This window comes from Aspergillus sclerotioniger (genome assembly GCF_003184525.1).
Source record: "Aspergillus sclerotioniger CBS 115572 chromosome Unknown BO94scaffold_8, whole genome shotgun sequence".
NCBI classification, from domain to species: Eukaryota; Fungi; Ascomycota; class Eurotiomycetes; order Eurotiales; family Aspergillaceae; genus Aspergillus; species Aspergillus sclerotioniger.
This window is the reverse complement of record NW_020290998.1, coordinates 1-25,851: the sequence shown is the minus strand read 5'-3', so window position 1 is coordinate 25,851 and position 25,851 is coordinate 1. Positions and strand designations below refer to the sequence as shown.

Here is a 25,851-nt window from a genome sequence, read left to right as displayed (position 1 = left end):
TTCCAAGTTGGCGGATCTGGAGGATGGACCAGATGGCTGATGAGAGACATGATTTGATCGACGAGAATGAATGACCTTGACCAGCAGCCTATCGTCATCACGCCGTCCCAGGATTGGGTGGATTCATTTCCAATTACTAGTTCCAAAAGATCTCCCGATCATGATCGGTGAAGATGCCCTATGAGGCATCCTCTGCATGCTCTATTGAATTCTATCGACGAATATCCTTTCACATCCAGGCATTCCACTAACCAAGATGGTTCCCACCAGTCAAGATTCAAACCCCGGTGGAAAGCACACCCGGCCCCCCGATGCTGGCTACCGGAAACCCTCTCCTTTCCCCTCCTATGCTCACCCCAAATTGAACTCCACTCCTGCTTGTCTCCCATCGGACTGAAACATCTGCAGTTAAGCTGGGCCCACTGGTGTGTGACCACTCTACTCAACCCCAAAATGTTGGGTCAATCAACTACTGTGCACTATCAGACCAATGGATCTTATCTAGCCCCCAAAATTGGGATCCTACCGGACATTTCATCTCCACTCACCAACGCAGAGGAACCGGGAGGTGGAGCCCTGACGCATTCACCAGCTGAAACCGTCTCATCCCAGGCGGGCAATCAGGGCCTGGCGCAGGTGATCGCCCAGCTGCAACAGGGACGCACTCTGCAGCAGCACGAAGACGCTGGTCTCCACCCCGAGCTGCTGCCGGATCCAGTTCCGCACCTCCATCGCCACCAATGAGTCGACCCCGAGCTTCGGCAGGGAATCGTCCAGACTGACGCTGGCCGAGTCTCGGAGGAGGAAGTTGGCCAGCGCCGATGCCAGGGCCTGCGCAATCTTGGTCGTGGCGGCCTCCTCTGCCAGGATGCCGGGATGGGCGCCGCATGCAGCAAGGAACCCCTTGAGACTATTCTGATCCGAGACTCCCGAAGCGGAGCTCTCATGGGCACCATTGATATTTCGGTAGATGCTAAGACGCATGTCGCGCTTCCACGCCACCCGGTTCGCGGGCGATGAAATCGGCACCGTAGTGTTCACTCCCAGCAGGATCTGGCTGGCGTTGCAGTAGGCCCCAGGAGGAGTCGGGGAGAGGCCCGGGGCGGATCGCGCCACCGCCAAAGCCATGGCATCCAGAAGATCCTGCTCCGTAAGCACATGCATACCACTCTTCTCAAGTCGATCCAGAAGAGTCCGGTTCTGCGAGACAAAGCCCACCTCGCCCATGACCCCAATGTCGATCACGGACGCCGCAAGACCCTGACGATGCCGATATTGCACAAAGGCATCCAGGAAGGTGTTGGCGGCGGCGTAGTTGGCCTGGCCCCATTGCCCGGCAATTCCACTGTACGAGGAGAAGAGGATGAAGAAATCGAGATTCGTTCGAATGGCGTGGTGTAAATTCCAGGTGCCCTGCACCTTGGGCTCCACGGCCATGGTCCAGTCCAAGAATTCCATCTCCGTGAGCGACACATCCTGCTGAGGTTAGTCTCGACCTGCACCACCAAGGATGTTTGGGTGTCGCACCTTTAAGACCATGGACATGTTGATGACTCCCGCGATGGGCACCACCGCGGAAACAACGGCTTTCTCGACATCGCCCAGCTCGCCCACGCTACCCGTCACCAACTGCACTTGACATCCTTGCGACTGGAGCTCCTCCAGGAAGGTCTGGGTGTCTGGACGCAGGTTGGCGGACCGCGAGAGGAAAATGAGATGCCGCGCCCCGTTTTCCACCATCCATCCCGCGACAGCGCGGCCCAACCCTCCCAAACCACCGACGAGCAGGTAACTCCGATCGGGCCGAAGAGTAGCGGAGGGGCACATGGGAAGCGATGCCAGATCCTCGCAGTGCTCGGGCATGGTGATCACAATCTTACCCACGTGGTGACCGGCTTGCATGAAGCGGAACGCGTCTTGAATCTGATGGGCCGGGAAGCGGTTGCCGGGCTCGTTGACCCTGATGGCCCCGGATCGGATCCACTGCACACAGCGCTGCAGCAGTCTGCTAGACGGTCAGGGGGGATAGCTCACCAAGATCAGGGAAACGGGAACGTACTCGGCAGCTTGTCTGGGCCGCTGCTGGGAGATTTGCCACAGGTCCAGTCCAACAAACGTCCGGTTGGCCTCAAACGCCTCCATGGACAGCTTGGCTCTCCGCCGAAAGTCCCGCTTGCCAATCTCGATCATGGTCCCAAACTCGGCGACGCATTTCCAGGATGCGTGGAGCAGCTCTCCTGACAAGGAGTTCAGCACTACATCGACTCCCTGCTGATTGGTGACGCGCATGATGTCCGGGACAAAGGACGCGTCGCGGGAGTGGTAGATGCGCTCGCGCTCGATATGATGTTTCTCGACAAGATATTGAGCCTTCGACTCACTTCCGACGGTACAATAGATCTACGACTGTTACCCCTGTGATTCCACGCAGATGCAGACCACTTACCTGCGCGCCAATCATCTGCGCAATCTGAATGGCGGCCAGGCCGACGCCACCGCAAGCCGAGTGTATCAGAATGGACTACAGATTCATCAGCAGGGGAATCAAGAATGAATACCATCCCGAATTCCTACCTGGCCCGGTTGTAAGCGCGCCTTGTCGATCAACGCCATTGTCGCCGTGGCGTAGACACAGGGCAACGCGGCTCCGAGTTCGAAGCTCATAGAATCATCAATCTTCACGCACGACGTCTCGGGCAGTGTGACATGAGTAGCGAAACAGCCACTTGATAGGTACATGACCCGGTCGCCCACAGAAACATGGTGGACGTGAGGACCGACCGCTTGGACGATGCCAGCGCCTTCCAGTCCAAGCTCGGCCGTGCTGTTGTCCAACACTCCGAGACTGATCAGCACATCCTGCCGTGAGTCAGCATGCGGTCGTCATCCGTAAGAACCGGAATGTCCTACTCGAAAGTTTAGCCCCGTGGCCTTCGTCTGCACGAGTACCTCGCCAGCCTTTAGAGTCTCGGCCTCCTGGTTCCGCCACCCCATCGTGTGGAGGAGGCCGGGGGTTTGGATAGCAAGCTGCTTCTGGGAGGAGCCACCCGCCTGGCTGGAATGTGCCACAGCATTGCAAACGGTCTGCCAGTGGGCCCGGGGGACCAGAATCTCCCCGTTGGCGATAGCATATTCCCAGTCGGGATCCACCACCCCCGAGTCGCACTCGGTTGAACTGGCCCGCAGAAGGAGATTAGCAGTCAGATCTGCCGCGACGACGGCTGGGGTGGCGCTGTCCACTTCCACGGTAAACAGATCCAGGCCCAGTTCATTCCGAGCCGTTCGGGCTAGTCCAAGGATCATGGCAGCTCGGGGATCGTCGCAGTTGACCTGCGATGCCCGGGTCACCCAGACCATCTTGCGCTCGACGGCATGCAGGTACCCGATGAGAGCCTTGAACGTGGGCTGTGACATGCCATGGATCGCGGGATCCTCTAGGTCGAGAAGTGAGATGACATCTTGGCAGGGGGGAAGGGGCTGTCCGAGTAGGCAAATGTCCACGGAGAAGTCCAGGGCTCTAAGGCGGTACATGACCTCTTGGACGAATGGCCCATTTGCATTATAACACAACAAGGTGACTCGTGAAGGGGATGCCTTCTGGGGGGCAGCCAAAGCAACGATCCCAGCACTGGAGTGATACGGAGCGATCCCATCCAGGACCATGGCATCCGGTGCTTGGAAGCCTGCCGCGACCAGCTCCTCGGACCACCGAGCTGGGGAGATATAAGGCTGATCCGCCCGGCCATCGCCGGAGCCAACCCACCAGCCTGGTAGGTATCCCTTCATGTCACACATATTAGCTACCTGGCATCATGGCTGCATGGAGGGGTGAGAGAAGGGCATTTGGATCCTTACCATTACGTAGTCGTAAAATGTGGCCTCTGTACCAGATTAGCGTGCCGGGCTGGAGCCAGGGACGTCCGAGATAGGGGCACTCACCGGGACAAGGCTCTTCCAAAAACAGGCGACCCCCGGAGCGCAGAAGGCTTCGAAGATGACGCAGCGAAGTCTGCAAGGACGGGGTGGCGTGCAAAACCTGTTGTCATCAACGGCCATGCCTAGCCCGAGGCGGACAATATGGTGACTCACGTTACTTGCGACGATGAGGTCGTAACTTCCCAACTCCAATCCCTGAACGACTGGGTCCTGGCTGATATCGAGCACCGAGTAGATTATCTCATCATAATCTGCAAATAGTTCCTTTGCGGGCGCCAGAAACCCGGTCGAGACATCGGTATATGTATAACTGGCGTACAGACGCTCTCCCTGAGACGAGGTTAGGGCGTCAAGGATCTTCTGGGTGGTTGCCCCCGTCCCAGCGCCCACCTCCAAGACTTTCAGCAAAGGATTGGTATGCCCGATGGTCGCAATTGCCTCCGCATAGTCCAGACTATCGACGACAGTATAGAACTCCGCTAAGGTATCATCCTGACCGAGTATCATCAGTGGATGGGTCTCACCAGTGAAGATAGTGGCTGCCGACTCGGACAACCGATGAATGGCGAGGGCGAAAGGGGCATAGGGCGAAGTCAGAACCCGACTCACGATGGCCTCGATGCGAGCCACCCGATCGGCGCTGCTCATCTCGCATAGCCCGAGGTCCTTGGACACGAAAGGGTTGGAGCCGGAGCGATAGCGGTCGAGCTGAGCCTCCTGCCACGCCACAAACTTTCGGAGATGATCAGGGGTCTGAGGGCCAGGCTGGACCTGGTCGTGGTGGGAAAGCATGCACAGCAGAACCAGTTCCTCTAGTAACGGCCATTCCGGGGGGCAGTCCTCACGAGGATGCATCAACTGAGCCATGTTGACGAAGTCGGCGTGCGGCTTCCACTCCAGCTGGGTGATGAGGGGGACTTGTTCCGAGGCGCTGCCGGCGCTGGTCAGGGCAGACGTCTTGAAGCCCTTGACCGCGAGGACTACTTGACCCGATCTTTGTGCCGCCAGATCCCCGAGATAGGATCCCCTCTCGAGGGCGCCTACGCGAGCCGCCACGTGAAGGTCTCCCTGGGTAGGTGCAACAACCATCTCTTCGATGAAGGTCGGCACTGCCGGATGACGGCATTTCCGGGCCTGACCCCGGGAGGCTGAGACGGTGAACAATTGGAAGCACTGGTCAATCACGCCGGGATGGAGGGCATAGCTGCCATTGCCGTAAGTCTCATGCCATGGCACGGCTCCGGCTGCTTGGTCCTCGACGGTCGCGGCCGAGATTTGTTGCAGGCCTCGGAAGGCGCCGCTGTAATCGAAGCCCACTTGATGCAACACATTGTACCAGGCGTCGGCATCGACGATTCGAGGCAAGCCTTTGCTTGGCTCATCAGCCTGCAGGGAGACCGATTTGTCCACCGAGACCCGAGCCTCGCCATAGCAGTTTCGGAACCATTGGCCTCCATCAAACGAGCTGATGGTGAAGGCATACCACGGAGACTGCTCGGATGAGTCCAACGACCCTGGTCGAAGGCATGTCAGGATCTCCGTTCGTTTGTCAGATTCCAGCACCGCCGCCGACGCAATCGTTACATTCTTTACGGTGTAGGTCGACTCCCCATCCAACTGGCGGAGGGCTTCCCCGACCATGGCGACATATCCCGCGGCCGGGAAAACAATCTGGTCGCTCACCCGATGGCCCGCCAGCCAGGGAACATTCTCCAAGGCCAGCACATTCCGCCACGAAGGCTCACTTCCCATCTCAATGACTCGGCTGCCCAGCAGCTCGTGCGGGGGATGTGGCCGGAAGCGCCATTCGTGGGCGACGCGGGGTTCGGCCCAGTGGGACGTGTCGCGCTGCCAGGCATACCGGGGCAGGTTCTTCACCAAACGACCTGGCGGGCAGACTGCCGCAAGGTTGAGGAATACTTGCTGCTGAAAGAGGGTGCCAGCACACTGCAACAGGCTCTCCTGGCAGGGCTTGGTTCGTTGGAGGGTGCCGACGTGGATGGCATCGGATCGCCCGACATCCTGCAGAATCTGCCGGATGGGCCCCTTCAGCGCCGGATGCGGTCCAATCTCGATAAAGACGAGCCGTTCGGGGTAGTCTCGCAACACAGAGCGAAGCGAGGCGTTGAAAAGCACGGGGCTTTCCATGTTCTGCCGCCAGTATGGGGCCCCGAGGGAATCCTCACCCGTTAAGAGGTCTCCGGTGACGGCCGAGTAGATGGGGATCTGCGGGTGGTGGCTCTGGATAAAGGGCCGGAGATGCTCCTCATACCGGGGGCCGTACTCCCACATATGATCTATTCAAGGGTTAGTCGCTGCCGGCGGATAGGACAGGTTGGGCACACTCACGCGAGTGAAATGCCTTTTCTACCCGGAGGAACCGGGCGAAGACGTCAGGTTGTTCGCTCTGGATGCGATTCACCACTCGCTCGACGTGGTGAGTGTCCCCCGAGATGGTGACACTCTGGTGACTGTTCTCGCAGGCAATGACGACGCCCGGTTCCAGCAGGGGGGTCACTTCCGGTGCGCCCAGTCCGATAGCCGCCATGGCTCCTTTGCGGGAGGATGTCTCATGGCTGGTGCCCCGGAAAGTGGCTGCAGCCATGGCGCCCTCGGCGGTGATGGCACCACAGGCATACGCCGCTGCCATCTCGCCCGAGGAGTGACCCAGGACGACTGTGGGGACAATTCCCCAGGACCGCAGCACGTCAATTAGCCCGATCTGGAGGGCAATGGACAGCGGGTGACCCATGACAGCCTCGTGAATTCGGCTAACCCCGTCCGGCTTGCGAAGTTCCTCTGTCTCCACCGTTAGCCCTTGTCCCCCTCCGAACCATGGGGAGGGGCGTACCTTCAATAGTCCAGGGTGGTGGCGTGGGCAAGGACCGGAGGAAGCGGTCCAATTTGTGGATGGTGTCCCGAAAGACGGCATTAGTTTCCAGCAGCTCTGCTCCCATCTCGGGCCACTGTGCCCCTTGCCCTGTGAAGACCCAGGCAATCTGAGGCGATGACGGGGCCGTCTCCCCTGTGGACGCTTCCCAGGACAAGGGCCCGTCTAGGACCGCATAGCCACGGTGGGAGTGATGGGCCCGCCGGTTGGCCAGAGTGTACGACACATCCTTCAGGGAAGCATGGCCTTGCTTAAGGTACTCTTGGTACGTAACGATGGAGGACTGCAGCGAGGCCGGGCTGTGGGCGGAGAACAGCATCAGGTGTGGCTGGTTTGGGACCGGAACGGGGGCCGCAAGTGCACCGGGGTCGACGATGATGCCGCATTGGCGAGGCGAGTCGAGAATCACCTGTACGACGTGAGAGATAGCTCCAACACATCGTGCCGGGGACCTACATGGGCATTGACGCCCCCGATGCCAAACGAATTGACGCTGACTCGTTCGGCGCGATCCGCGGGCCAGGGCTCGGCCTGTACAGGGACATGGAGCTTTCCGGTGTCCCAGGGGACTGTTGAGAGAGTCAGAAAGAACCATGGAGGCAGTGATGCAGTGGACTCACTCTTCGGATTGGGGGTGGTAAAGTGGATGTTGGGAGGCACCTGGCGGTGTTCGAGAGCCAGCACGCCCTTGATGAGACTGGTGAGGCCGGCCGCTCCCTCCGAGTGGCCCACATTGGGCTTGACCTAGATTCTCAGCTTGGTTAGCTTTCGCCTCGACTCATGAGCTGATGGAGAGATCCGACCGAGGTGATGATGACGCCCTTGACTCCAAAACACTGGGCCACGGCGGTCGTTTCCAGGGGATCTCCGACGGGGGTGCCGGTGCCATGGCATTCGACCATGGCCGTTTCCCCCAGGTCGGCAATGCCCGCCACCTCGTAGGCCCGTCGGATCAGCGCCTCTTGCGCCCGGGGGCTGGGGGTCAGCATTCCTGGGGTGCGACCGTCGCAGTTGACACTCGTGCCCCGGATGATCGCCCGGATCGGGTCCCCGTCCTGCACGGCCTGGCGCAGCGTCTTGATGTAAATGGCATTCACAGCCTCCCCACGGCCGTACCCATCAGCCAATGCATCAAAGCTCTTGCACGTCCCCGTCGGGGATAGCACGCCCTGGTCACTGAGGGCCAGGCTCATGGTGGGCGAGAAAATCAAGCTCGTGCCGCCGATCAGTGCGCCATCGCAGTCGCCATCGCGCAAGGCCTTGCAGGCCAGGTCCAAGCAGACCAGTGATGAAGAGCAGCCCGTTTTGACCGTCATACTGCCGAGACATTAGCCCCCTCGCGGTTGGGGTGAGTGGGAGAACAGCCTACCTGGGCCCGCGGAGGTCAAACTCGTAGGAGATTCGATTGCCCAGGACAAAGTCGTCATAGCCCGTGACACGATAGGCGCCCATGTGTTGCGTCTCCTTCGCGTTGAGGTCCTGCCAGTCCTGGCCAAAGTCTCCCACGTAGCAGCCGATCCTTTGTCCCCGCCAGGAGGTACATCCTGCATTCTCCAGGCACTCGTAGGACACTTCTAGTAGCTGGCGCTGCTGCGGATCCAGCCGTTCCAGCTCCTTCTTGGGGCTGGAGAAGACGGAACTGTCAAAATGCTGGATGTCCACGTCGTCGAGGAAGTATCCCTGCCTCATTCGCACCGTTCCGGCTTGGCCATCCGGGTGGTGAAAGGCATCCACGTTGTACCGGTCTTTAGGCACGTCACACAGCCCGCTGCGCTTCTCAATCAACATGTTCCAAAAGGCCTCCCCGTCGTGCACCCGGCCGGGCAGACGCATGGCCATGCCCACGATGGCGATGGGCTCCCGGGTGGGTAATGGAGGGTCCTGTTCGATGCCCATGGCGTAAATTCGAACGACAGGCGTCCGGCAAAATTGCTAATCAAAATGATGGAGATGGACGTATTTCTATATCCCTATTGTGGACTCGTCGGAAGATTAAAAGGGGGTGGTTCGCGATGCTTATTGCAGGTATTGAAGGGCCATGTGGATTCAAGTGGATAAATCGATCAGGCGTACACTTGAGACAACTTCAGCTTGATTGATATCGGAGGTGCTCGGTACGCCCTTCTTGAGCCAGTCCAAGGGGGAATGATTTTCCAGGGTCGGAGTGTATCTCGAAAGGAGGGCTGCAGATAATCGCCGGATAGGCCCCGATGCCATCTGCCCCAACCATCTCGGGCCATAAGCCGGGTCGGTTGGGAACTGCATCAACCCTCCGGTCGGAACCATGGCGTCATGTTGGCCGGATGCGATCGCCGGAAATGCGCCGAGGGACGATATACGACGTCTATCGGAGCGATGTTGTTCTTTTCATAGTCCAACCGTACACCCGACCACGTGTGTCCATCACCAAACCCTGGCAGTCGGACTAGATATTGTTGGGATCTACCCACCTTTGAAGTTTTTCCCCTAGTCGGGAGAGATCTCTGTTGGTCTAGTTGGGAGCTTCTGACAGATATTGTATCGCGGGATGAAGAACATAGGACCCCTGGATAGAATTATCCAGCCAGGCTGCATCAGTCGAGAAACAGTGATAGTCAGCCTCCTGGCGGCCTCCCTCATCCTCGTACGTCTTCTCCGCCAAGGTCACTGTCCATGCTAACTGCCGTGTGACGGTTGCAGTTACTCTCTCGGGCTGTGTACCTGACCCTCTTCCATCCGCTGGCCCGGTATCCTGGCCCATTGCTCGCTCGCTTCACCAACCTGTATTCGGCGTATCATGCATGGACGGGCGATATTCACGTCGATATCTATCGATGCCATAAGAGATACGGTGGGAAACACCCTGGTCGTCAGTGACTGGCGGCTAATGAGAGACAGGGGATCGTGTGCGGTACGCGCCGAATCGGCTGCTCATCAACACGCCCGCGGCGGTTCAAGATATCTACAGCCATCATGCTCCGGTGAAGAAATTCCAGAACTACAGAGTGCTGGCCCAGCAGGCTCCCAACACCCTGACGATGCAAGACAAAACACAACATAGCCGGAGACGACGGGTCCTGAGCCAGGCCTTTTCCGCCCGCAGTCTGGAATCGTGGGAGCCCAAGATAGTCGCTCAGCTCGATCGGCTGTCGCAAGTGATACGCAGCCACTTGGCTTCAATGTCCTCTTCGGAAAAGCCAACCGAATGGACGACATCCTTGGATATGGCACGCACCTGCAAGTCTCTCCCTTCCTCGGTATTTTACCCCGACTCATGTGCATCGCAGTCAATCATCTGACCTTTGACACGATGACCTCGGTGTCCTTCGACTCGCACTTTGACACCCTGCGAACGGCAGAGTATCGGTACGTGATGGAGGCCATTGCTGCCTCGAACATCCGCCTCAGTGTACTTCTGCAGGCTCAGGAATTGGCAACAGCCAACCTCGACAGCTGGTTGTTCCCCGCGTCCATTGCGGGTCGCACGCAGTTCGTTCGGTTCATCCGAGGTCTGCTGGGAAGACGCCTTCGAGCGTCTGGCATGAGCGGGGACCTCTTTGCCTTCCTCCAGCAGTGCAAGGACCCGGACACGGGCGAGGGTCTGAGCCTGACGGAACTCAGCACCGAGACTGCCACGTTCATCATCGCCGGTTCGTGAGCCTCCGCTAACCCCCTTTGCACAGCAGGCTCTGGCTGACCCAAGTAGGATCGGATACCACGTCGACAACCATGGCGGCCGTGTGCCACTACGTGACGGGTTCCCCCCGCTGTTATCAGCGGCTGGTAACCGAGGTGCGCTCGACCTTTGCCTCGGTGGCGGACATCCGGCTGGGGCCGGCCCTCAACTCGTGTGTGTTTCTGCGAGCGTGTATAGATGAAGCGCTGCGCCTGTCGCCGCCGGGGGGTAGTTCTCTCTGGCGGGAGATTGAACCGGGTGGAGCCTGGATCGATGGGCAGTGGCTCCCGGGAGGATGTGAAGTCGGGGTGGGCATCTACAGCATCCACCACCGGGCGGCCGACTGGCCGGATCCCTTTCACTTTGACCCCGACCGGTGGGTTGGGGAATCCCCCGGACGGCCGTACATGCCCTTTTCGATGGGGGCTCGTAACTGCATTGGCAAACCGCTGGCATTGGCACAGGTGATGCTCACCATGGCCCGACTGTTCTGGGAATTTGATCTGCGTCGGGGAGATGAGAAGGATGCGGAGGAGGAGGAGAAGGAAGAGGAAGAAGAGGAAGAAGAGGAAGAGTATGTGGTGGCCGATCATGTCACGGCGGGGGGTCACGGGCCCATGCTGTGTTTCCGGCCCCGTGTGTGAGAGAGACTACGGAGAGGTTTTTATCCTGATTGTTAATACGATCATTACATAGTTCTCTTTGCTCCGATAATTTATACAGTGTTCTATACAGTGTTCCTTCTCCATGTTCTGCTCGTCCGTCTCTCTCTCATCGTGGGGATTCATTGATTTTCTCTGGGTTTATTGTGTTGTGGGGTGGTGCCCGGTGTGTTGGCTTGGATTGGCTGAGCCGCGCGGGTAGCTTACGGGGGTCGGTAGAATTCAGGAATGTCATTCTCCATCCCCCATCACGGAGTTCGGGCGAGTGGCAACCATTTAATTAGCAAGTCAGCAGGAGGGATATGTTGAAATGGAAGGATTGGCTGAAAATTAAGCTCAGGGAGGAAGGGGACCGTGAGTCCCGAACACTTGCTTGTTTTGTTCTGCGATCTCGGATACCCGATGCCGTGCTTTGAATCTCCCGGAATATATTTTGTACGCGAACCTCCGCAAAGAACTAACCAGCATCCACCGGTGGAAAGAAGTGTGTTACTATTTCTTTTGTCCCTTTTTTCTTTTTTTCCTTTTTATTTTTTCTTATTTTTGTTTTTCATTTCGTTCAAGAAAAATAAAAGAACAGATAGTCTCATAGTAAGTGGGAAATGGAGTAGTATTCTTCCACGCAATGCACAGTATCCTTCCCTGCAAACGAGTAACCCCCAGGATGTGAATCTTCAATGGGTTGGGCCAATAGTATGCAGGGAAAAGCAAATGGATTAACATAGCACCATTCATGCTATAGCCAGCGGGTGAAATACAAACACGATCAATCTACGGGAAATATCCAATATCCTTCCAATGCTGGACAAACTTCAACACCACCTCATCCTCGATCGCTCGCATCCGACGCAGGGTGGGCGAGCAAGCCCGCGAACGATCGGTGGCCAGGATGACCTGCCCACACACGGCCGGTTGGAACAGCCGGGTAAAGAAGCCCTTGAGTTTCAGCACGGGATACCCGCGCGTGCTGCCCTCGGTCTCCGCGGCCTGCACCACAGCGGCCAGCCACTCATCAAAGGGAATCCGCGTGGTCAGGCCCAGCACCGGGGCGACGGTGTCCAGCAGATCGCCCCACGGCTGGCGGACGGGATTCTCGACCTGGTACACCGGCACCAGCGGATGGGGCGCAAAGAGGATCTCGCAGAAGACGGCCGCGGCGTCATCGACCGGCATCCACGACAAGGTCTGGATCCGTTACAGCGTTAGTAAGCCGGCACTTTACTCGGTAGAGGATCCCAGTGGACTTACCCCCCGGAGCTGGGGCAGCTTGCCCAGGCTCAACGAGGATCGCAGCATCATGGGCACCACCTCCTTGGTGGTCCAGATGCCCGTGGCCCGCGACCCCACGATGGGACCCCCGCGCACAATGGTGATCTCCAACTCGTCCCGATAGGCCGCGGCCGCTCGCTCGAGGATCTTCTCGCAGACGATTTTGCCGTCCGCATATCCCAGTCCCGTCGCCGACTCGGTGGGGGACATGGAGGCCTCTTCGATCAACTCGCCGGCATGAGCCGGGGTCAGGCCTCGTTGCGCCACCGCCGCAATGGACGAGACAAACAGGAACCGCCGTCGCAGGCCCCCAGACGAGGCCAGGAGTAGCAGATGGCGCAGAAATTGAAATTGATCACCGAGCGAGGACAGCCCCGGACGGAAGTCCATGGGCCAGGCGGCATGGATGACGTGGGTGATACGGTTCTGGAGCGCGGTGTACTCCTCGTCCCCCAGGCCCAGGCGAGCGTCAGTGGGATCGCATTCGAGGAGCGTGACTTTGGCCCATTCGTCTTCGGAGAGCGGGATCTGCTTGGCTTGGAGCTGATCGCGATAGGCATGCTTGCCGACCGAGAGGCTGGCGGCCTGGCCGGTTCGCAGGACACAGATGACCTGCCTCACCTGGGGGGACTGGACCAGGTGGGCCAAACAGTGGGACCCCAGGCTTCCCGTGCTTCCGGTGAGAAGAACCACCGCGTCGGTGGGATTGGGGTGGTGGCCATCTGGGGGAAGAGAGTATTCCTTCACGAGGCGATCAATCTCCCGCCAGGGCTGAGGTGGGTCCGATCGGACGGGGGTGGGAGGGATGACGGTCATGGTGTCGATGGGTGGCCGATGAGGTTGCGGAGAGAATGGCCCTCCGTTTGGATCGGATATGCCTCCCTTTTTCATGACAATGAAGAGGAGTGAGTACTCTTGATGGTATTTCGGCCACTATCCGATCGGAGGCAGTCCACGGGGCATAACCGTGACTGCTCGGCGATTATCCCCGTCGGCGCATAAGTGCCTCCTCCCTCGGCTCGGTCCGCTCCATGCCCTATCTTTGGAAACTGGAACATGCGAGGGTCCTGACAATGATGTTCATCCTCGGTAGCTATTGCTCAGGTTCTTCCATTCCCCCCAGATTTGCCTTGCCATGGCCTTTGGGGACGGTATCACCCGATCTCTCGTCGGCCCTTATTGTCTTATGGCGGACATACAATGCAAGAGATTGATTGGAGAGCGAACCTAAAGAACGTGCACTGTCGAGAGAGATGGACAATGTTAATTCACATCCCAACCCTTCGAGGTTTCCTAGATACCACCCACGGTAACTATCGGTGTTGCCGGGAGGCTGGGGATATTGATAGGTGGTGGCCATTGGGAACCCAGCTGGATTGCCCTTGGCACTGGGGATGGCGATCGACTCGGGGGCCGGTCCGACTGCTGGCCGAAGACATCACGATGACGCACAGGTGGACGTGGAAATTCCCAATCGGACGATCTGCGCCTCTGTCGCGAGGCTGGGACGCAGCACCTGGTGAATCGCCTCATGAGTCATTGCGCCTGGATGCTTCCAGAAGGGTGGAAATCCGCAGCACTGGACACAATCCCTCGTCCTTGTGCCCTTCTGCTGTATGCTTGTGCACCGCCATCGGGCACATCGACTCGGTGGACGGATGCAGCCTCTGGCCATGCAGGATGCGACCGTCACCAAGCGGACCGCAGTGAATGGGTTTATCGGCAGGCAACGACGTTGGTCAGCCGAGGGATTATCCAACAGTTCGGGATGGCTGGGAGGCTGACAAGCATCCGGGTTGCATCGGGTCTATTCTTAGCAGGGGCTCTGATAGGTAGGGACCGATGCATCACGCTGCAGGATGGAGCAGCATACTTACACAGTAGTAGCCGGGCCCGCTTGACGGACGCCGGCGAATCCGCCTGGGCGGTCTCACACGGTCGCGGGCAGGGTTGTGCCACGCCCTCAGTTGTTGTTCATTGTCCTTCCTTTGTCGGGTGACTTAACGTGGCGAAGCAGACCCGCCAGCTGGCTTACACTGTACTATAGTAATAGTACACAGTACCCTTTGTGCTATTGTTAGCACCGGGCACAATGCGTGGATTCTCGTGATCGCCAATCGGTCCTTTGACCCGACTAACAGTAGTCATCCTCTGCCCGATGGAATCCGGACGGGTAGACGGTGGGGGGAGATGCTGGGCCCTGGTGGAGTCGAGAGCACCGTCTAGGCCATGGTGGGAAGCGGGCGAGGCTGATCGACGTCCCAACGCCAGTCGGGGCCCGGCACGACTGCACACCGCACTTGCATCGCATGTCCATCCCCCGCTTTTTGAATGGGCTACTGCTGCTGCTGCTGCTGCTGCTGGAGGGCTGACGGGCTTGGCCTCGGGTGACTGGTGAGACATGCCTGGCCCGCCTCCCAGCCTCCGCGCGGCAACCCAACCAGGCCATCCGGGCAGGCAGCCGGGCAGAACCCTCATTCCGCGGCAGAAATCGGGGGATGGGGGCCATTCACCATGACTAGGAGGGCAATGACGCGAAACCCATTGTCGGGACGGGTTGATCCAGCTGGCAAAGGCGATGAAAGAAAGAGCCGCGAGCCATGATGATTAAGGTTGGGACGGTCCAGCCAAACCTGCTCGTTGCATCATCGGAGTCACCCGCTAGCGAAGGGATCAGCGCACCGCCCCGCCGATCCTCCCCGCAAGTCGGATTCCAGGCCGGCAGCTGCAGATGACTGACTGACCCCTCCGAGGCCACCCTGCCACCCTTTCATTGCCCCGGTAAAAATAGCTACCAACCCATGATATAAAGGGCTTCCACATCTCCTCATCATTCTGAGAAACATCCACTTTCATCACCACTTTCATCACCACTTCCATCACCACTTCCATCACCACTTCCACTTCCACTACCACTCTCACACAATCAAGCCATCCACGATCCTCAATCACTCTCCACCATGCAGTTCACCGTTCTGTTCTACACCCTTGTCGCCCTGGCCATCTCGGCCCTCGCCTTGCCCACCGGTGACACTCGAGAGATCCAGCTCCGTCTCTGGAGTGAAAATGGCTGCGCCGAGGAGAACCTGGGCGAACTCGGCCTGTACCGTTCCACCCTCAACCAGTGCACCACCTTCCTCGGCAGCGACACCATCCGCTCCATCAGCACGGAATTCGTCATCGATGGCTATGCCGGTAAGCTCCTACTACATTCCCCTTTCTTTGCAAGCCGCAGCTAATCCCCCCTTAGCACAATTCTTCACCGATTCGGACTGCCAGGAAGGTCAGCAGAACGTGACCACCACCGGATGCCTCGACGGAGACGCTCCCTATGTGAGCTACAAGTTGGTGGAGAACTAGGAGCATGGTCAGACTGCATACAGCATTTGAGATATTTAGCGATGTTTTGATCACGACGCATGGGTAATGGATGGTAATGGATGGTAATGGATGATACGGGGAGGAAGAAACGATGGGATGACTGGGAATGCATGTGTACCTTAATTAGACTTTACATAATGCCATGTTTATAAGTTCGGTGATATGTACTGCAACGACACAATAATCTTCAATTCCTTTGTAGTAAACCCGCCCACGAACATATAATGATACTTTCAAGCTAAGTGGTATCCCGATCGGATGGTTCCCCAGATCACAGTCCGCATCGGACAATCCCCGGAGATCGGCACATCCGATGCCATCGGATACCAACACCGCCCCGACGGTATCGATTACTCCTTGCTTGGGGACAGGTGCCGTGCAGACCACTATGGGCGATATTGAGCTGTGCAGGATCGATAGTTGGTCAGTTGAGAACGAGTCATCAATCTTCATTGCCCTGGTGGCGAGAATGGAGGAGCATTACCATTCTGACAGATCCCCATCTTTCTAACTATACCATGGCTATACAGTCAGTCGTTTAAAGTTGGCCCTGAACTTCCGTACGAGAACTTGGGCCTTCCGGAATCGGCGAAACTTCCGGTGAGTTGCATATAGTCGCCTTCCCAGACTCGCAATATCCGTCATAATCCAACATAGTACCGAATAGAACGATAGACGCCTGCGCCCCAACTCCCATTCGATAATCCATAACAAACAGATGGAACCGAGACTTTCCCCATTCCCCATGAACCTACATTGTTATGACCTTCCTGGAGGGGACCTCCTTGTCCTAAACACCTCCAAGACCCCACCGTTAATTCTCCCAGCTTGAATCCAGATGCTTCAGACTCCGACATCGAAAAGGCCTATCGTGGCATGGCCCAGGTCATTCAAACGGAGCAGTAATAAAATAAACCCTAATACACTTTTAATGTGATGATCTGCGACCGTCGAACGTGCTGGTTTCGGGGCCCGATTTTACCCCTTACGGGTGTAATTGACTGGGAGTACACTTATGTGGCGCCTGCGCAGTTCACCTACACTGCCCCTGGTGGCTTCTCTTCGAGAGTCCCGAGGCATGGGAGGCAGACTTCAATCGGCTTCTACTCCGGTACACCCCCGTCTGCAACTCTTTCTCAAGGTATTCCGGTCCTGCGAGTACGACAAAATGCCAAAAGGAAAAATTCCAGAGTCTCAACGACTATTCCCTCGGATGGCGCAGTCGATGGAGAACGGGCTCTTTTGCGTCTGTCTGGCCGCCAGGAGGAGTTTCATGTTTGATGATATTTAATGGACCTTTCTTGACGAAGGATACTTTGGAAATGGCTCTCTTCAGGATACTTTCTCTATAGTCGCCGGATTCATTGGAACAGCTGGACAAGCTGGTCTCAGTGCAGATGCAGGAAGCCAAGGAAAATCGCTTGGATGAACATCTGCATTTTGACAAGCTGGTTGATCTATAATCTTTGGTTATAGCTTGGTCTGAATTTTTTATATATCGCTTTCCCTGATCCGTGCCAGATTGTGACCGTAGCTGCATCAGTTCGGATGGATAAGGAAATACACTATCTGGCAGTGATGTGCGATCCCAACGCAAGTACATCTGATGTTATAGATCAGAAGTGCGTGTAGAACCTTATTTGAACAACTGCCGGTGCCAGCCCTATTATGGTTGTGGAATTGGCCCACTTAGAGCAGAGATCTACGCGAGCTCGTGGCGATATTCCACGGCCAAGTGAGTGACTTGCATGCAGCCCTGGTTCGAGTTACAGATATGATGTTTCATTATGCAGGAGAATCAACAGGCATTGAGTCATACCTCCATGTCAGCTACTTGGCCCTGCCAAGAAGGTCCGTGGTGTGTTGAAAATCTCAACTGACAAGCACGCAATTGAGGTGTCCCACTATCGGGCCGATGTTCGCTCCGTACTTAAATGTCTTGGCCGACTATGGCACAACCTGTTTTTTCTTTCTTGTATTTTCACAGTATCGGAGAAGGTAGATTCTCGTGTCATCATGGCTACTGCAGATGTCTCGCAACCCATGCCGCTGGGAAGGCGGTTAGTGTCGGCGTGGCGGTCCATCCCCTTCCAAATCGCCATCGCCAGCGGAGTCTCATTTACGGCCCCGGGCATGTGGGATGCCCTGAACAACTTGGGGGCTGGAGGTGCCGCCGAGCCGTATGCAGTGTCGGCAGCCAACGCTGTTCTGTATGCCCTGTTCGCCGTGGTCTGCGTGGCGGCCGGCGCCATCAACAACCGTATCGGCCTTCGCATTGGCCTGGCGCTGGGTTCCATTGGCTATCCTATCTACGGCGCAGGGCTATACACCAACAATTACTCACCCACCACCTGGTTTCTGCTTTTTGGCAGCGCCTTGTGCGGTCTCTCGGCTGCTTTCTTCTGGGCTGCCGAGGCAGCCATCATTATCGGATACCCCAGCCCTAAAGACCGAGCCTTCTATTTGGGTATGTATACCAATTCCAACCACCAGATCACTTCTGACTCCAATTCATATAGCGATCTGGCAAACGGCAAAGGCCGCAGGGCCGATAGTCGGGGGCGCGATCAACTTGGGACTCAATGCACGGACCTCGACGCAGGGATCGGTCAGTTCAGGCACCTACATCGTCTTCATCGTCATCATGTGCCTGGGTTTGCCTATTGCGCTCCTGCTAAGTCCAGCAGAGAAAGTCCAGCGAAAGGATAAAACTCTCATCGTGGTGCATCGGCAGGCCTCATGGCTGGCCGAATTCAAGGCTGTCTTTTCATTGCTTGCCAGCCGCCGCGTCGTCCTGCTTCTTCCTGCCTTCTTCATCAGTTACTTCTACAATGGCTTCCTCAGCACCTGGTTGACTACCTACTTTACAGTTCGGGCTCGCGCGTTCTCATCCTTCTTCTCCAACTTTGCTGGAATTTTCTCCTCCTTCATGATCGCCACCCTGCTGGATCGGCAATCGATCCACATCAAGACTCGAGCGCGCGTGGCATTTTCTGCCATTGTGATTGTCCTTACAGGTACCTGGATCTGGGCCACCATCCTGCAGTATCAATTCTACTACGACAGCCCCGGATCCCCCGTTTTTGATTGGTTCAAGGGTGGCTTCGGTAAAACCTACGCTCTAGTTTTTTTTTGGAACTTTGGAGGTCAAGCGTTTCAACAATTCCTGTATTGGCTCGTTGGCCAGTACGCCACCGATATCTCCTCCCTGTCCCACCACTGCGGTATTCTTAGGGGCTTTGAGGCGCTGGGCCAGACCGTTGCTTGGGCGTAAGTTCCTCTACCTTGTCCTGGTGAGCACATTGCTAACCTTTCTAGCATGCAATCCGAAGGCAACGCGAACCACTTTGTGAGTATTGGCCTTAACTTTGGTATCACCCTCCTCTGCTTTATTCCTACTTGGATTATTATCTCGGAGCTGGAGCATAGCCATGAGATAGAAGTGGTCGCGGAGGATGCCAAGCAAGTTGAAATCACCGACACGCCTGTCTGATTTTGCTTCACCACTTCCAGTAGTAAATAATGTGCATTGATCAACCACATAATGTCCGATACCTTAGATCATAATGTACTGTTTCCTACTTACCAATAACCTAATGAATCGATCTCCATTGTTCTACTCTTCTGTGTCAGATTCATAGCTTGTCGGCTCGCTAACTCGATAGCGGATAGAGAGGATACACCAACCAGACTTCTTGTCCATTAACTACTCAGCAGAAACGACATGTTCAAAACCCGATCAACCAAACACTAGTTGGTCTGACACATCATGTTGGACTTAGATACCCGAATGGAGACAAAACCAGTTCGATCCTGACTTTCGGCTAAGCTAGTGCTGGGTGTTAAACAAGGAAGCGGTTAGCACATCTTGTACATGAGTAACCTTCTGTCTGTGTCTTGGTGATAATACGCAGTATAGAATAACCGGAGTATGATGTTTAATTAATCTTAAACTACATAAGATTTGCTCTCTGCGCTGGCTGAACCTCATTTTCTTATCTGAAGGAAAGGGCCCATATGAGATTGGATGACGTGCAGGGTGGTGTATAAGGACAATGTTTTGGTAAGGGTTGCTGGCTAATTGTTCACTCTAAATCTCCTAGCCTTGAGCGATGTCAACTAAATGGCCCTGAACTGTAGTGTCAGCATTGAAGACCCGCTGAAAAGTACACACGCGATATCAACGACAGCAGAAGTCTCAACTTTTTGTTTCAAATACACTTCAAGCTAGTTCTCTAAAACCATAAAGTCAAGATCTAGTTACAAGCTCTCCATGGCCTGACCTAAAGGAAGCCCAATTGCTGGTCCATCACGCTCCGCACCATCTCCTCCCAAGGTCGCCATTGCATTCCCAGTTCAACTTCGGCTTTGGTGGTATCAGTCGGCATAGAGGCACCCTCGGCACGCTCCGTAAGCTTCACACCAATATTGGGGTAGAACTCGTGCGCAAATCGAGCGACCTCTTTCCATGTTGTTGACGGCCCGGAGAGCAAATACTTCGTACCATTCTTGATCTTCGGGTCCAACGCCTTGATATGGGCCTCAGCAACATCTTGGATGTGCACACCCGTGATGCCTCCAAGTGGGACGCCTCCTATAACACTACCCCAGATGATTCCATTGGAGCCTGTTTCAATCTCTTTGGCGGAAGCTTGCACGAGATTGTGCCCAAAGACAAACGACGGATGAAGAGTCACCAGTGCGTAATGCGGGTTTTCTGTCTTCCAGAAGTCCCATGTCGCGTTGTTCGCAAGCAGTTTGGACGCCCGGTACAAAGTCATCGGTGTTGCCGCAGGATTGTTGGGATCCACAAAATTTGCAGTGGGGTCCACAGCGAGATCCCAGTCGTTATCCTCTGTGGCTGATGTTAGCATGGCAACCATAACAGTCCGAAATTATATGCATTCAACATACCTCTAATGACACCACCGTCGGGAAGTCCAACAAGAGGAATCAAGGAAGCGATAGATGAAGTGACCACAACCTTCTTGATGCTTGGAACCTTGGCTGCCTCTTTGAGTACAGCCAGTGTTCCTTTCACCGCGGGGGGGAAAAAGGCATTCTTGTCTGTACCGTTGGCAAGAGGCGATGCTAGGTGGAGGACATAGTCCACTCCATCAAGCTTCCCTCTAAACGCAGCCTCCTCGGTGAGGGCTGGGACGATGACGAATTCCAGTTGTTCGCGGTACTCGGACAACAATGATTCAAGTTTCTCGGACTTTTGGCGAACGGCGATTCGAAGTTGATATCCGGACTTGAGAGCTTGAACGGCGGTGGCACTGCCAATGAAACCGGTAGCACCGGTTATGAAAATCAAGGGAGCAGGCATGGTGGAATGGTACTTTGATAATGATAAGTTTGACTGAATGATCTATGATCTATGTTGAACCAGGAACTGGGCCATCTTTATAGCATAAGAGTAAATTGATTATTAATTACTGTCGCCGGACATGGGGACGCAAATATTCGATATGACGGTACCATGACTGGCCACCGGCCCAAATCGAGCCTGATGGTCATCAGTATCAGATAGTTAGGGACCTCAGTTATTATTCATCAAGTCATCTCATCCAGAACATTCGACTGTACCAAAAACGGTGAAATTTGTCATCGACATAAGGTGGACCCAGATGGGTGAAGGTTTCTTATCTATTGCCACTGATTACTATTCATGTCCGATTCGACCTTGAGGGAAGTGTCAGAAACAAGCCTTGGCCAACCGTTGTATTTAATATGCTTCTATACACACCAATGTAGATGTCACCATTCTTCATAGTTCATCTTATCACCTCAATCATGTCTACTACTCAGAACGCTGTCATCATTACCGAACCCAAGACTGCGGGCTTGGTCAGTTCCTGTTCTATTCCCAAGCTCCGCGATGATTACATCCTTGTGAGGACTGTCAGCGTGGGTTTGAACCCCAGTGACTGGAAGCACATCGACTACCTCTCTCCACCCGGTGTACTGCTCGGAAGTGATTACTCTGGCGTTGTCGAGGCCGTTGGCAAGGACGTCAAGCTACCCTGGAAGAAAGGCGACCGTATCTGCGGTTCTGCCCATGGTGGTAATGCTGTCCAGCCCGAGGATGGCTCTTTCGCCGAGTACATTGTTGTCAAGGGTGATATCCAACTCCGAATCCCTCAAGACCTTGGCTTCCAGGAAGCCGCCACACTTGGAGCAGGTATCCAGACTGTAGGCCAGGCTCTGTATCAGACTTTAGGACTGGCTCTACCAACGCAACCTATCCAAGATGCGACTCCGATTCTTATATATGGCGGTTCCACTGCCACAGGTACCTTGGCCATCCAGTTCGCTAAGCTCTCCGGTTACCAAGTATTCACCACCTGCTCGCCGCACAACTTCGACCTTGTCCGTGGCCTTGGTGCGGACGTTGTCTTTGATTATAACAGCCCCGAGTCCGCCAGTCAAATTCGCAAGCAGACCAATAACAGCTTGAAGCTGGTCTTGGACTGTATTTCTCTTCCTTCTAGTGTTGATTTCAGCGACCAGGCACTTTCATCAGACGGCGGCGAGTACCTTTCACTCTTGCCGGCGAAAATTGACCGTGCGAATGTCAACAGTCGCCTCATCCTGGTCTATACCACCCTTGGCGAGGCCTTCAATTTCGGTGAAATGCCTGTTCCCGCTAAGGCAGAGGATTTCGAGCACGCCAAGAAGTTCACCCAAGTGGCTCAGGCTCTTTTGGATCAGGGCAAGATCAAAGTTCATCCGCCCAAGGTTAGAAAGGATGGTCTGCGTGGTGTCTTGGAAGGAATAGACCTGCTCAGGGCCAACAAAGTCAGTGGTGCGAAACTAATTTACAACGTTGGAGAGACTCTTTAGGTACGCGGATCGACACATCTGTCACGTATAGTCAAATACGAATCAATCTTAGTTCGGGGGATCCGTTATGATAGCCCATTGTTTACTTGTCGCGATTGCGGAGATTTGGACCTATACTACCCTACTCATATGCATGTAAATCCATTGGTTTCAATCTAGAGAAGTACATTCTGCGCCAACATCCCAAGAGTATCAGCACCAAACGGCCTTGGGAGTTGATGGATAGGTAGCCAGCGTCGCCAAAGGCCACTCGGGCCTAGTCCGACTGATCAAGAGTGTGACAGTGGAAGGCGATGTGTACTCCGGGATCCGATTAAGGGCAAGGCTAGGCTCGTATTCGTACCTCTGACCACATTTGGCATGCACAGGGATCGGCGTTGTGGAGGAAGCCGAGTCAATACAAGCCACAATTTTCCTTATCTGATCATGTCCTGCTCCGTTGATTGGTGTAACATGTTTTCTTGTATTCCTAGCGCCGTTTTTGGGGGGGGATTCTAGCAGTCCCCCTTGCTTTCTCAAAATGCATTTGTAAGCATCTAAGTTTGGACGGGAAGACGGTGGCACTGATTAGTGAACATGCCGACGGGAGGGTCGGACCTTCGGGGCAAGTTAAAGCCGTTCGTCCAATTCCAGGAAATATCTAACTAATGGGTCGATCAGGAAACAAACACCTGTCGGATTCCAACACAGTCGGTAGGAACGTAGTCATCATTCGAACGAGCCAAGCAAGCCAGCAGGCCACCTACAAACACTATGTAGTTTTTATGCATGCCAACTACTTGAGAACTCTGGTATCCCTACCATTTCTCTTTCGATCAGTATTTAAGTAACTTATATAGGTCCTCATCATAGAATAGTATAGTCTACAATATATAGAAATGGAAATTAGTACTTTGCACAAGCAATGCTGTATAATATAGTCAGTCATATAAATTATAAATCTATTGATATTCGGCCCGCTATGGATCAATAAGTAATGGTAGAGTGACTTCCACAATAATTTTCATCAAAGTTTTATAAATTTTACGGGAACAAAAAGTATGCAGAAAACCGCTGAATGATGAAAGATGGGGTGATGAAATGATGTATAAGGGGGGGTTGAATCCTAGCAAATCGGGGATATCACTAATCCCTGTTTGAGAATCCTCGGCAGAGGAATTGATTCGCCAAACAATGGGACCGGCAAGGTCTTGTTCAATTTGTCAGCCTTTGCCAAAGCCAATGACGGCCAGTGAAAATGAAAGTTTACCCTGGCCGTGGACAAGGTCATTGCCTCCTTCAAGTCGGCGATTCAAAGCGGGTTCCATGTTTTAGTAATGCGGTGGTCTGTAAGCACAGCACCTTCACGATACTTCGCTCCTGGTCCAGGCACCTTGCAGATTGTACCTTGCTCCCGTCGATCTGAGGTTCAATCGAGCTTCTAAATAGCCACCCTTTCCAGTATTTATACGTCAGTCTCCGCCAGTATCCTGGTTTGTTTTAGTATTGCGCACCAGTGCTCCATTTGTTCAGTATCTCTTACTTCCTGTCTTCCTCTTGCGATCATAGCATTGCCAAACCACCCGCCATAATGAAAGCGGTCATCACACATCGATTCTTGCCTAGGCGTCTACTGAGTCTCGCTCTGCGTAGTCCTCTTGGACAGGGCGCGCAAGTCAAGGATGTCCCAATGCCAAGCATCACCGATGATGAGGTCTTGGTCAAGGTACGCGCTGTCGCGTTGAATCCCATCGACTTCAAAGACATCGATTTCATTTCCCCATGCAATTCTGCCATTGGCTGCGATTATGCAGGCGAGGTGGCTCGGGTCGGCAAGAATTCAGGACAGCGTTGGAAGGTTGGAGACAGAATCGCTGGCTTTGTCCACGGTGGTTTGTATCCCGATGTTGGCTCATTCGCCGAGTACCTCAAAGTCGATGGAGACTTGGCCTGGAAGGTGCCTGATGAAACGATCCTGAGCGAAGCCGCCACCTATGGAGTTCCCGCAGCCACCGCGATGCTGGCCCTTTCACACCTTGACATTCCCCGGGTGGATATTGAGAACGGATGCAGCGCCCAACAAGGTGACCAAACAACCATTCTCATCTATTCGGGAGGCTCGAACGTCGGTCTCTTCGCTATTCAATTAGCCAAGAGAGCAGGCTACACGGTTGTGGCCACGGCCTCGCCACGTTCCTTCGACCTGGCAAAGCGCTATGGTGCCGATGCAGTATACGACTATCGGACATCTGTATCCATTGGTGAGATTAAGAAAGCCTATCCGAACGTCACAAAAGCTCTGGACTGCTTTTCCGAAGGCACTTCTGCCGCCTTCTGTGCTGATGTGCTTCGAGAGGGTGGCAAAGTGATCACGCTTCTTGATCAAGGCAAGCCGAAGAAGGCAAATGTGACCTATGATTTCCTCATGGTTTACACTGCCTTCGGTCGCAGGTTCCAGATGTTGGTGCCCCTTGGGCCCGTGTTCCCAGTGAAGCCGGTAGACCGCGAAGTCATCGGCCAATTTTATGGTTACTTACCAAGCTTGAACCTGAGGCCTCCACCTATCACATCGATCAAAGGCGGGTTCAATGAGATATTCGAAGGTCTAGATACACTTCGCAAAGGGGAAGGTCGAGGTACAAAGCTTGTCGTTGAATTTCAGTGATTGATCAGTCGCTACTGTAACGATCTTGTTGAGCCTGCTCTTTTTCTAAGATTTCATTGTCGTCTTTCTTGTCACTGTATTGTAATGGGGTTTGCGAAGTATATGTCAGACTGTTGCAAAAGGTGTCTTAGACATTAGATGATTAGATCTCAAGCCCCATTCTTATTACCTGACGTAACCTCTTGCTGTCTCGCTCCCCTCATCTCAATTGCTACGGTGGGCTCTCCGCGGTCCAAGCTAAGAGATCCAACCACTAGCCACTCGATAGCCCTCAGTACATCTCAATACGCCTCCTACCAGCAGTGTAATTACACAACCTCAAACCTTACCTTCAACTCCAAGCATTCAACGCCCAGTGCAGAAATATAGTGGCCACTCTGAAAATACAAATTTCCTCACCAAGGATTCTTACCACAGGTGTCACAGCCTATAATACTATCTTGCTTGGAGTTGAAGGTAAGGTTTGAGGTTGTGTAATTAGGGTTTATTAGGGTTTATTAGGGTTTTTATTAGGGTTTATTAGGGTTATTAGGGTTTTTAGGGTTTTTAGGGTTTATTAGGGTTTATT

The 25,851-nt window shown here is 54.7% G+C and overlaps 11 protein-coding genes across 11 annotated transcripts; 7 read left to right on the top strand and 4 right to left on the bottom strand.

Annotated features, from left to right (window-relative positions):
- Nucleotides 1-603: 603 nt before the first annotated feature.
- BO94DRAFT_461490 (type I polyketide synthase) lies at nt 604-8,722 on the bottom strand (the record flags this gene model as incomplete). Its single annotated transcript, XM_025607929.1, has 15 exons — nt 604-1,476; nt 1,528-2,005; nt 2,060-2,400; nt 2,447-2,521; nt 2,575-2,859; nt 2,911-3,780; nt 3,856-3,881; nt 3,940-4,036; nt 4,090-6,233; nt 6,286-6,735; nt 6,788-7,235; nt 7,283-7,395; nt 7,447-7,570; nt 7,630-8,143; nt 8,196-8,722. The coding sequence occupies 15 exons, from the start codon at nt 8,720-8,722 to the stop codon at nt 604-606; spliced, it is 7,365 nt and encodes a 2,454-aa protein (XP_025469392.1).
- A 795-nt stretch (nt 8,723-9,517) lies between these two features.
- Nucleotides 9,518-11,125, top strand: BO94DRAFT_461263 (cytochrome P450; the record flags this gene model as incomplete). Its single annotated transcript, XM_025607918.1, is given in 4 exon segments — nt 9,518-9,656; nt 9,704-10,081; nt 10,093-10,455; nt 10,509-11,125. Coding segments are annotated over 4 exon segments (1,497 nt in total), but the record flags the coding sequence as incomplete, so codon positions are not given.
- A 789-nt stretch (nt 11,126-11,914) lies between these two features.
- Nucleotides 11,915-13,228, bottom strand: BO94DRAFT_554876 (polyketide synthase; the record flags this gene model as incomplete). The annotated part of the gene is made up of 2 exons (XM_025613750.1): nt 11,915-12,328; nt 12,392-13,228. The coding sequence occupies 2 exons, from the start codon at nt 13,226-13,228 to the stop codon at nt 11,915-11,917; spliced, it is 1,251 nt and encodes a 416-aa protein (XP_025469390.1).
- Nucleotides 13,229-13,458: 230 nt separating this feature from the next.
- Nucleotides 13,459-14,283, top strand: BO94DRAFT_375991 (uncharacterized protein). Its single transcript, XM_025607231.1, has one exon. It carries the CDS (start codon nt 13,613-13,615, stop codon nt 14,120-14,122), a length of 510 nt encoding a protein of 169 aa, XP_025469389.1. The 5' UTR covers nt 13,459-13,612; the 3' UTR covers nt 14,123-14,283.
- On the bottom strand, nt 14,087-14,963 carry BO94DRAFT_533121 (uncharacterized protein). The gene is made up of 2 exons (XM_025611269.1): nt 14,290-14,963; nt 14,087-14,192 (listed from the first exon to the last, which is right to left on the bottom strand). The coding sequence occupies exon 1, from the start codon at nt 14,888-14,890 to the stop codon at nt 14,444-14,446; it is 447 nt and encodes a 148-aa protein (XP_025469388.1). The 5' UTR covers nt 14,891-14,963; the 3' UTR covers nt 14,087-14,192; nt 14,290-14,443.
- A 409-nt stretch (nt 14,964-15,372) lies between these two features.
- On the top strand, nt 15,373-15,772 carry BO94DRAFT_554875 (uncharacterized protein; the record flags this gene model as incomplete). The annotated part of the gene is made up of 2 exons (XM_025613749.1): nt 15,373-15,607; nt 15,663-15,772. 2 exons carry the CDS (start codon nt 15,373-15,375, stop codon nt 15,770-15,772), a joined length of 345 nt encoding a protein of 114 aa, XP_025469387.1.
- A 550-nt stretch (nt 15,773-16,322) lies between these two features.
- Nucleotides 16,323-17,259, top strand: BO94DRAFT_533117 (uncharacterized protein). The gene is made up of 2 exons (XM_025611268.1): nt 16,323-16,393; nt 16,461-17,259. The coding sequence occupies exon 2, from the start codon at nt 16,730-16,732 to the stop codon at nt 17,072-17,074; it is 345 nt and encodes a 114-aa protein (XP_025469386.1). The 5' UTR covers nt 16,323-16,393; nt 16,461-16,729; the 3' UTR covers nt 17,075-17,259.
- A 531-nt stretch (nt 17,260-17,790) lies between these two features.
- Nucleotides 17,791-19,375, top strand: BO94DRAFT_512556 (MFS general substrate transporter). Its single transcript, XM_025609816.1, has 3 exons — nt 17,791-18,260; nt 18,313-19,063; nt 19,112-19,375. Exons 1-3 carry the CDS (start codon nt 17,810-17,812, stop codon nt 19,284-19,286), a joined length of 1,377 nt encoding a protein of 458 aa, XP_025469385.1. The 5' UTR covers nt 17,791-17,809; the 3' UTR covers nt 19,287-19,375.
- Nucleotides 19,376-19,760: 385 nt separating this feature from the next.
- BO94DRAFT_622497 (putative 3-beta hydroxysteroid dehydrogenase/isomerase) lies at nt 19,761-21,247 on the bottom strand. Its single transcript, XM_025617083.1, has 2 exons — nt 20,708-21,247; nt 19,761-20,648 (listed from the first exon to the last, which is right to left on the bottom strand). The coding sequence occupies exons 1-2, from the start codon at nt 21,120-21,122 to the stop codon at nt 20,077-20,079; spliced, it is 987 nt and encodes a 328-aa protein (XP_025469384.1). The 5' UTR covers nt 21,123-21,247; the 3' UTR covers nt 19,761-20,076.
- A 245-nt stretch (nt 21,248-21,492) lies between these two features.
- Nucleotides 21,493-22,815, top strand: BO94DRAFT_533113 (zinc-binding alcohol dehydrogenase family protein). The gene has a single exon (XM_025611267.1). It carries the CDS (start codon nt 21,590-21,592, stop codon nt 22,637-22,639), a length of 1,050 nt encoding a protein of 349 aa, XP_025469383.1. The 5' UTR covers nt 21,493-21,589; the 3' UTR covers nt 22,640-22,815.
- Nucleotides 22,816-24,180: 1,365 nt separating this feature from the next.
- Nucleotides 24,181-25,648, top strand: BO94DRAFT_533112 (zinc-binding alcohol dehydrogenase family protein). Its single transcript, XM_025611266.1, has one exon. It carries the CDS (start codon nt 24,309-24,311, stop codon nt 25,281-25,283), a length of 975 nt encoding a protein of 324 aa, XP_025469382.1. The 5' UTR covers nt 24,181-24,308; the 3' UTR covers nt 25,284-25,648.
- Nucleotides 25,649-25,851: the final 203 nt, after the last annotated feature.